Source organism: Crassostrea angulata, chromosome 5, assembly GCF_025612915.1.
Source record: "Crassostrea angulata isolate pt1a10 chromosome 5, ASM2561291v2, whole genome shotgun sequence".
NCBI lineage: Eukaryota > Metazoa > Mollusca > Bivalvia > Ostreida > Ostreidae > Magallana > Magallana angulata.
Genome location: NC_069115.1, coordinates 58,257,672 through 58,268,684, shown reverse-complemented (window position 1 = coordinate 58,268,684; position 11,013 = coordinate 58,257,672). Strand labels below are relative to the sequence as shown.

At 36.5% G+C, this 11,013-nt stretch overlaps 1 protein-coding gene and 1 pseudogene across 2 annotated transcripts; both read right to left on the bottom strand.

Moving 5' to 3' along the window:
- Positions 1-409: 409 nt before the first annotated feature.
- LOC128185531 (uncharacterized) lies at positions 410-10,229 on the bottom strand (annotated as a pseudogene).
- Positions 6,111-9,576, bottom strand: LOC128183709 (uncharacterized). Of its 2 annotated transcripts, XM_052852830.1 has the most exons (3): positions 9,463-9,576; positions 8,754-8,883; positions 6,111-6,605 (listed from the first exon to the last, which is right to left on the bottom strand). In XM_052852830.1, exons 2-3 carry the CDS (start codon positions 8,877-8,879, stop codon positions 6,111-6,113), a joined length of 621 nt encoding a protein of 206 aa, XP_052708790.1. In that variant the 5' UTR covers positions 8,880-8,883; positions 9,463-9,576. The 2 variants fall into 2 exon arrangements, with proteins under 2 accessions (XP_052708790.1, XP_052708789.1); XM_052852829.1 differs by lacking the exon at positions 6,111-6,605 and having other exon boundaries at positions 6,810-8,883.
- Positions 10,230-11,013: the final 784 nt, after the last annotated feature.

Below are 11,013 nucleotides of genomic sequence, written 5' to 3'. Positions count from 1 at the left end.
CCTTTACGTGAAGGATGATCCTGTGTTTAAGAAAACAAACTGTGTATGACGAATGTGAAGGATTTAGAGGACCAAACCTTCCTGGACATGATGGATTCATAATTCCAGATGTCTGCGATTGGTAAATGGACAGACCTGTGCCTTTTCGAACCTGTAGACCACTTCTACACAACAACAGGGAAGCTGCGATGAAACGAGCTATTTCATTCAAGAATAGTCTCATACATAACACGACCAAGACAGAGCATGTACGTGAATTTATGCAGAAGATACTGGATAGACAACACGCTAAACCTGCTCCCATGATAGTTAACAACAAAGAGATACGGTACCTGCCATTATTCAGTGTCTATCATTCTAAGAAGCCCAACCGTGTGAGGATAGTCTATGATTTTTTGCCAATGATGTCCTAATGGAAGGACCATCGATCTATAACAGCCTCCTTGGGATTCTGCTCTGCTTCCGGAGAGAAGCCGCATATGTCACCGCAGATGTGGAACAAATGCTCCACAACTTTCTTGTTGCTTTTGAACATAAAGACATAGAGAAAAAAAACTGTTCACAAGACGTGCGATACTGTCGGTCATAAATGAACTTTATGATTTGATCGGCTTTGCGGTTCCAGTCGTTTTGAAAGGCAACACATTACTACACCTGTAAACATACTATAACTAACAAAATAAATTGAGACACTTTCCTTATTTTACGCACAAGATTCTCTTATGGAAATAGTAACAAACATAAGGACATTTTTTGGTACAGATCAATAGCAGCAGTTAATCACTGGCCTGCTATAAATAAACTGCAGGGGTAAGAAAGAATGAAGATACAAATAATTACAGTTGAAACGATTGTATTCTAATATGTATGTGTAATGCATTGGAGTTCCAGCGGCCTAAATGCTGAATACAACTCTAGAATAGCCTAACTGTGCAGTATGTGTTGCTGCCCCTATCCGAAAACGCCGAAGTAGATGCATGAGGCACTTTTCCTTACTGGGCTGTTTATTGATTACTTCTACCACTGCCATATTATCTGACATAAATAAGATTTTTCTATTTGCCATCTCTGAACCCCAAATTTCCAAAACCAAAACAAATGGAAACAATTCTTTTACGGCAATTTGCAAAGGTAGAGTTTGTGTCCACTCATCAGCAAACCATTTTGAACCAAACACAGCAGCAAATCCTAACAAACCAGAAGCATCTGTAAATAGTCGCGTGACATCTGAAGATTCCCATTCCTCTGGAAAAAGAACTGATTTTCCATTGAAATTTTGAAGAAAATCTAGCCACATGGCTAAATCAGCTCTTATCTCATTATTAAATTTTATTCGATAATAAGGTTTTTTCACACCTATAGTCAAGTCAATCAAACGACGTAAAAATGCCCTACCAGGAACTACTACCAAACAAGCAAAATTTAAGACTCCAATTAATGATTGAAGCTCCTGCAAATTAACTTTTTTACGCCTACTAAACTGATATACAAGAGTCCTACATTTTTCTAATTTTTCTGGTGGCAGCCGACTCATCATATCAATAGAATCAACCTAAAATACTATAAATGGTGATGATGTTACTGGCCAGAAAGTTTTCTTATCATTAATTGGAATATTTATCCTTCCACATAAATCCAAGAAATTCATCAAATCATTTTTACATTTTTCAGACTGAGGAGGCCCAATAAAAAAGAAATCATCCAACATATGAGACATATCCCCTGTTTCTAGCTTGTTTAACATAACCCATTGAAGAGCTGTACTTAACTTCTCAAATATTTGACAAGAGCTACTTGCCCCCATTGGCAAACAGCGTTCGTAGTAGAATTGACCTTTCCATGTAAAACCCAAAAAATGATAATACTTTGGGTTCACGGGGATTATTCTGAAAGCATCCTTTATATCTGTTTTAGCCATAAGAGAACCCATCCCATATTGATGAACCAAACTGAGTACCGTATCAATTGAATCATAATGAACCTGAGAGTATTCCCTAGGTATACTAGAATTAACTGAGTCCTGAGCAGGAAAGGATAAATCATGAATGATTCGAAACTTGTTTTGCTCGGATTTTGGTACAACCCCCAGGGGAGAAGTTTTAAAAAGGGGGTCTTGTGAATGGGCCAGCTATCCTCTGCTTACTTAAACCCCTATGAATGTAATCTTCAATAACTTCTGGGTGCTCATATGTAGACTTATGATTATGAGGAGGATGAATGGAAGGGGACTTAACACAGCCTCATCGAAACCCACATGTAAAGCCATTCACTAACAATTTTAATTCATCTGCCTCATAACCTAATAGTTCATTGTGAAGTCTTAACGGGTTTACTGGAGTTGGAAGAACCAGCGCCATTCCTGTTTGATGTGATAGATTTGGATGACATGTTTCTACACTGAAATCGGGGGTGGGGTCCACTACATGCTTGGCAAGTATGGGCGAATCGACAAGGTAGGGAGTTACATTTTTGCCCATTGTTATAATTGTAGCACTGTTTTGCCCGAAAAGGGCTGCTGTTTACCATTATAAGCTTGGGATTGGATAGGAGACTTTAAACCCATAGAGGCTACCTTAAGTCGCAACTCTGTTACTACTCTCTCCCACGGCAGGAGGGATGTCTCTCTTATTTTCCTAAATGACTCATCATACATTCTCCAGGGTTGGTCCCCATGAAGCTTGTGAATCTCCCTAATTGTAAACATGTATTTTAACAGATTGCATGCCTCATGGGGAAAATTTCTGTAAGTAAATTGTACTGAATACCAGAAAAGCATCTGTCCATTGATTGATTGTAATAGGTGTTTTATGTGAAGCCGCTTGTTGTAGCTCAATTTTCCCCGCTTGTACCACAATTGAAAGGGGTTCATCTCCTGAGGTCGGCAATAAAGTTTATTAGTCAACAAATTCATTGTTGGAATTGTGGCAGCGGCCGGTATAGTTTCCCCAACAACTGGTGCAGTATCTTCAACAGAATTCACTATTGGAGGTTGCCCAACACTCCTCCCGTTGCCCCATCATCTCTCCTGACTCTCTTTTTGGGTGACATAATGGCTAAATATATAATGAAAAGAATAATAAGTATGAATCCTATCCTTTCACATATATGATTTTTTCATAATAACTTTTGCATTAACAGATGATTTCAACCATGTACTTGGTATTTTGACCTGATCAGTTAAGCGAATACCAACACAGATTTTGATATACATGTACATGTTAATAAAAATTAATAATAATAGGAACATGTCCCACTGACCATATGGGTAACACAGACCCAATGTTCCTTCATCATTATTAGTACATGTAGATTCAAACATTATGTAACTAAATAGTCCCAACATGACTTTAATTACATAACATTATCAACATTAAATTCATAATTGTAAAGAACATGTTCCACTGACCATATGGGTAACACAGACCCAATGTACCTTCATCATTATTAGTACATGTAGATTCAAACATTATGTAACTAAATAGTCCCAACATGACTTTAATTACATAACATTATTAACATTAAATTCATAATAGTAAGGAACATGTCCCACTGACCATATGGGTAACACAGACCCAATGTTCCTTCATCATTATCAGTACATGTAGATTCAAACATTATGTAACTAAATAGTCCCAACGTGACTTAAATTACATAACATTTTTAACATTAAATTCATAATAGTAAGGAACATGTCCCACTGACCATATGGGTAACACAGACCCAATGTTCCTTCATCATTATTAGTACATGTAGATTCAAACATTATGTAACTAAATAGTCCCAACATGATTTTTAATTACATGTTAACATTAAATTCATAATTGTAAGGGAACATGTCCCACTGGCCATATGGGTAACACAGACCCAATATTACTTCATCATTCTTTAGTATGCAAACTCACCAAACATAAAATTTATCAGTTCCAGCCAAAACGCTTAGTTAAAAATGAAAGGTATAACTTGAACTGATACTCATCAACATGAAAAAATCACGCATTTAAATTTCAGGGAGTTAAGACATAAACTGCCCCTACACTGTCTTAATCAAAACAAATAAAATGTAAATATATATAAATATGGATATATATATTCACATATTATTGAATATCATTATTCTAGATTATTATGCCTTCAGACAGTTTGTCACTATATATTCAATACTCATCTATTTTCGCATAGTATTAAAGGATTTATATGGCGTATGCATACTATGCCGAAATAAAGCACGGCAAATGTATTGCACGAAAATCTTTCAAGCGCCGACAGCGGGATTCGAACTCACGACGCTAAAATCATTCAAGCTTTAAGCCCAACGCGTTACCGCTACGCTAAATTAGCCGTTATTTAAACTATTGGTATTTATATATATATAAAACGTAGATATATGACTGACATCAAGCAATTAAAATTATTCATTTTTCCAAAAACACTTCATTATTGACGGTAATTTTTAAGTTAAAGTTTCTTATAAACTTTTGAACAAATTGATTGAACATTTTTCAAAGAAATTCTACATGAGAATCACAAAAACGCTTTTTTAAATGACGCTTGATAAAGAATGTACAAGAAAAAAATTCAATGAGATTTCGTCTGCTAAACATTTCGAGTTTTCTCGGTAAGGCCAAATGTCTCTCATTTCTTGAAAAGAACATAAACCTTTGTTGACTTTTTCTTGTACAACAACTTGTTGATTAAATAAACAATCAAATCAATTGATTAATTTGAAAAAAAAAACCCAAAAGCTTGCTTTTCCAGTGATAATTTATAGGGACTTGTCAACACTCGAACGTCACAGCTACTTAAATATAGCAAAGTAAGTCAGTATATTCAACAGTCGGCATAATAATAACAATAGTGTTGTGTTGTGCATGTACTATGCCTAAATAGTAGTCAGGGTTTGATACATAGTGCACTCGCCTCCGGCTCGTGCACTACAATCATTTAGGGTTTTTCGGGCCACTTTTTACATTTCTACTGCAATTAAATAAACAAACGAATATTATTAATGAACCTGGGCATTATTAAGAAGTTTATTGTTTGATTGAAAAGACTTACGAACCAAATTGCGATTATCATTGATAAAACGACCGCAGTGGGAGCTTTATTTAGACCTTCAATTCAAGGAACTGCGGGTCACTTCCGGTTATTCGGGTCACTTTATAAACGTGTGCAAAACAAAACAAAAATTACATTTAATGTTGTTTTATGACCAAAATTAGTTAGTTTTGCTAATATCCAATTGTTATTTCAACAGAAATGATTTTTTGTGGGGGAAATCGCTCACGGTGAAAGCTGATATCAACACACTATATTGACCGTGTGTAATGTGGGGCGGATCTAGCTTGAAGACCATGGAATTATGTCCTTTGGATTGTTAATTCAGAGGCAAACATTTATGTCATTATTTATTTCAATAAAATGACTTTTTAACAAAGAAAAAAAATAACAATGGAAACACCTGGTTTTAAATAACGGAAAAATGACTAGGAATGTAAACATGGTAAAAGGCTATAAAAAAATTATACAGTAACAAAAAAAAGTAAATTCGTCCTGCTAGGACTCATATAAAATATAAACATATAAAAAGTATATAGATTTACAAAATAAACATAATAGTAATAATATAGCACATTGGTATTACATTGTAAAACACCCCTCACTTTCAGTGGAAATGTGCATATCTCTCTCTCTCTCATAAGTCTGGCAAATTCATGCTCTCTCTCTCTCTCTCTCTCTCTCACATTCAAATTTATGTGCATCTTAATTAAAATGATATTAAGACTAAGTATGTCAAACTTAGTATGTAAACTTTTACATTGAAAATAAAGGTCCTACTTTGGACATACATGTATAAAAACAACTTCACATTCTATTAAGGAGGCTGGGGGTTGTTGTCTTAAAAATTTAATTAACCATCAAATTTAGCTGAAAAAATAAGATATGGTCTATAAATGTGTCAACAATTATTTGATGAAGAAAAATTTCTAAAATGTTTACCAATTTCTATATTTTCTATATATCATGTATATATATAGCTCTTCATTTATAGGAGATAAATATGCTACGACACCCCAGCCTCGTTAAATGTTCTTTGATAAAAGAATCACAATTTATGACACAGAGACATTAATTACAGACTTTTCAGGCATATTTTCAATATGCTGCTCTATAACAGTCAATGCTGCATGGAAGTTTTTGGGACACACTTTGTATTGGCAGGGTATAACAACACCTCCTCCTTTTTCCAGCATATGGGGCCAGGGTGGAAAACTGGGCAATGGTTCACCAGTAACGATTGCAGTTACTACACCTCCAGCATCCATCACATACCTAAAGGCACTCGCCAAACCTCTCGGAACATGACCACATGGAAGACCTGCTATGTCACGTAATTTCAGGTCTCTCTTCCCATCACTCACTGAATTCTCCAGGTTCTCTGGAACATTTTCTGGCACCCAGACTACACATGCATCTGTATCATGAATATTTGAATATTCTCTGTCAACCTGAAGTTCCAAATCACTTGTCACAAGTGGCTTTACTTTATACTCATGATAGCCCTTAATTACACAGTTTTTGATATAAATTATCTCCTTGTTTGGTTCCTGTAAAAGAAAAAAATACAGTCATACAAATTTATAAGAAAAAGAATATTCTTAATGCATCTAATAACCCCCCAACCATCTTTTAGATTATATTCTGATTTTGATTTTACATTGTATCATATTTTATATAAAACATACTTTGCATTATAAATAATGTCATGCACTAAGCAGAGAATATTCAAATATACAATTTTATGTGTGGCTTGGAAAAAAATCCAGATTATAAACTTTAAAAAAAAATAGATATTCACTAATATTGTTATACAAGAGGAGGTTGGCAACAAGCAGGTAAATATCATATGATATCTATGAAATAGATGTACAGTTGTGGCATATGAACTCAACAGATTCGTCAACAGCTGCATCTTTGTCCCATGGATGCGCAGCTGGAATACACAAGATATGTTCCCATTTGCGGCACAAATCACACTGTATCCAATCTCCTGGTTCTGACTCATCTGCATGACACACAAAACAACGTTCAGTTTCTGAAATCTCCTTTGCTCTGGTGTCAGTATGTGAGGTGGACGGACCTTGATTATCAGAACGAGTCGCTTCTAATGTCATCTGTGTTGTAACAACCTTCTTTCTCTGCTTTCCTTTGCCTGTCTTCTGGCCTTTGCTCCTTACATTTTCCTTGGATTTCAGATATCTTTCCCTGGCTCTCCTCTCTTTACTTGCGAAACTCTTAGCTTTTTCGAGTGATTTCAGTCCCATCATTCTTATGCCATTTTCAGAAGTAAGGTTGTCTGGTAGCTCATCTGCAAGTCTTTTCCTTTTAGCCGTCTTTGTTCTTATGGTAGGTAATTTAACTGCAGACACAATTAGTGGTGAAACTTGTTCATGAATGGAGGATGGCAAATTTCCTGATGCTTCATAATCAACAGCTGAAGCAGCTTGTGCAAGGATATCTAAACCTGAATGCTCTTCAGTAGACCCGCAGGAAAATGTGGTTGCTCTTGAAGATGTTGGTGTACAGGCGGTAGAGGTATCCACTGATAATGTGGCCTCTTCATATGTCAAGGAAGGTTTTAATCTCAAGTCGGAGATAGCAGACCTGTCTACAGGGAAGACACCTGATGTAGCAAAGCTCTTTTGGACGGTTACTGGCTTGTAAAAATCCATGAAAGCAACCTGTAAGTGTCTGGCAAAATTTTGCTTCCTCACCATGTCTTCTGGGTGGTGCCTGGTGTGATCTCTCAGGTGCTTGTACCAACTTTTTTTCATGGGACCATATACTCCAACATCAAGTGGTTGCATGAGGTGGGTAGCATTTCTAACCAATCGATATATTTCAATTCCTAATTCTTTGGCTGCAGAAAAGGATTCCATGTCAACATGGCTTCCAACACTGTCTATCAGCAACACTATTGGTCTCTCTTTAACAGCATGTGCATGCAAATGATGAATAAATTTCCTGAAAGTCTCCGCATCCATCCATCCTTTATCTGTGAACTCTGCTCGAGCATTCCTGTGCGAACCTGCTAACAAGTCATATGAAGTTGGTTTTGGTCTTGCAAAAACAAAGAAAGGAGGAAGGATACTGCCCTCTGCATTTGCACAGTACATAACAGTGACTCGTTCCTTACTTCTTCCACCACTTACGTGTGGGACTGGTTCCTTTTGGACTTTTTTGGCAGGACCTATGACCTCACCAGATTTTGAACCCATCGTGAAACCAGTTTCATCTGCATTATATACTCTTTCTGGTTTGTCCATCAAATGGTTGTCTGACATAAACATTCTGTAATTATGGAAACAACCATCCACTTCTTCTGTAGTTACCTTAGCTCTAGAAATTTCAAGAGGCGTTTCTTTTCGCTTTTGAACAATGTGTTTGTTGCGTTTCATAAATGCATAATACCAGTCCCAACTTGGACGACCATCTTTGAAGGTCTTTCTCCTCTTGTCATTTTTCATTATGTTCTCAACAAAATCTAGGAACTCGGTTGGTCGTAAACCCATCCCACGCTGTGCCATTTCAGACAAATACTTTGCCATTGTTTCTTCTTCAGACTTGTTGAAGATGGTCTCTGGGCCTCTTTTTTTCTCTACATCTACCAACCCACTTGTTCTACGTTGCAATGATGAGTATGAAATATTATGTTCCCGTGCAGCTTTTCTAATAGATAATTGCTTATTGAATACCTGATACAATGCTTTCCTGGCAACCTTGTGGGGAGACTTGTACTTTCTTGATATTTGTTTTGCCAATTTCTGAGCAGGACTTTTAGATGGTGTCCAAATTTCCTTCCTCTTTCTAGTTCTCCCCATTCTTCTGAAAATAAGCAATGTGTATGTAGGGGCTTAGTATGTTTATTCACCACTTGTCTACATGTACATTGTCATTGAAAAAAAATTGCAGGTCGCAGCAACTTATTTAATACACACATACAAAAAAATGGATTTTTCTTAATAAAATGATTACTTTTATAATGTTTAATTTAGTATAACAAATTTTCTACATACGAATAAGCTATAATCATGATAATATTGAAAAAGCACAATGTAAACATCGACATGTGACATACGAAAACGCGAGGCTCTAAAAACGCACATGACCCGAAATAACCTAAACCGAAGGGGGCTAGGAATACACCACTACCTCAATAGATTTTATTGCAACCAAAATTTGTTTAGTTGCATTAGAAAGCGTATAAAATTTCCTTTCCAGCAGTATATAACACGTAATGTTTTATCAAACGTAAACTTCACATGATCGAAGAAAAAAAGATGTCTCCGTTTTTGACATGCAAAATTCTCTGGTCGGGACACATAAGCCAATTAATCAACGTATTAATTAAGACATCTATTTTCAATATTTTCCTTTGTAACTGTGTGAATGCATATAACATACCTTGATGGACGTGACTGCAATATATTTCGTTTTTCTGTAACGTTTAACGGGAACTGTGTATGGAAAACCCCGATGACTCCCGAAAATCGGGGTGACCCGAAATACCCTAAATGACTGTATGTATCAAACCCTGACTACTATTTAGGCATAGTACATGCACAACACAACACTATTATATAAGTGGTAGCACATAAGATCTAAAATCATACTGGCCTCAAAACTTTTGAGTGCAGGATCACCGCATTCCTAATGCTGCTGCGAAACTTCCTCATGGGCTGGTCCTCGGCAGGGGTACACAGCAGATGGACACCATCCGGGCCTAAATAATGAAAGTCCTTCCAAAACCCCCGATGTCCCCAGAAATAAATTCCACCAAGGGGCTCAGCAAAACGTTTCAAATGTTCATTAGTCTGAACCACAAAGACGTTAAAATTTTGGCATGATGCAAACTGCATTCGGCGAATTAACTGGCCTATTATCACTACCTTTACTCCAACACCATCTCTTAAATACTGTCCAACAGATATAATGTCCCTAGCTAATTTCTCACTGTTTGTACTTTCACAGATATCATTTTCACCAATCTGTTAAAACACCACATCAGGAATTGAGTCAAAATGCAGAATCTCCGCCCTAAAGACACGCTTGCTTAATGATACTTTCAACACTTCAGGGTCCAAATTCAGATTTGTTTCTGTCTGCATACAATAATCTCTTAATCTTCTGATGTAAGAATGTCCAATCACGCACACATTTAAAATACTCATTGTTTACATATCGTACCCCAACCGGAACTAGCAGAAATAATCATGCGATATCGCATACAACAAAAAACTAGAAACTGCGTTTCAAAACTTACTGTATCAAAACATTACTCGTGCTAACACTCTCATAGATGAAGACAGAATGACCCTACTCTCACTGGTCAGATACTGACCGCATCAAACCACGTGACCGTATCGCTTAATTTGATTGGCTATTAAATTAAATTTGGGGAGAATTACACCATGGAATTTTTAGCAATTACATAATAGGTCACTGGGAGGTCTTTAGACTAGGAATTTGGGCTAAAAATAGACATGGACAGTGACCACTGCAGGGAAATTACATAATATGGCCAACGACCTCTACAAGGCCTGGGAAAGAAATGCAACTTATCAAATCAAACATAAACATGAAAAATACAATAAATCAGCAAATAAAATTATAGCATTCAACACATAAATTCAATTATTAACATAATTGTTGTTCCAAGCACTCGTACGCCGTCTCGTACACAAATTTCGCGACGCATTACAGGATACAATGGGAGCCGTTCCTTACTTGCAGCTTTTCAGAGCTGACGGCTGACAGCCTTCCCTTAATTTTCTACTCAAAAAGGGGAAAATTGCACCTAGTGGTGGGAATACTATGAGCAAGAGTTCGTGGAGTTGATGTCTCAGGTATTATTAAAGAGCAACTTGGTGTTCTATCAAAGTGTTTCCGATTCTACACAGACAGCTTAATTGTCCTGGATTATCTGACACTACCCATAGATTCTACATCTATGTA

Excerpts from the sequence above, each read along its gene's own strand:
- LOC128183709 (XM_052852829.1), bottom strand. The coding sequence starts at position 8,879 with ATGGGGAGAACTAGAAAGAGGAAGGAAATTTGGACACCATCTAAAAGT.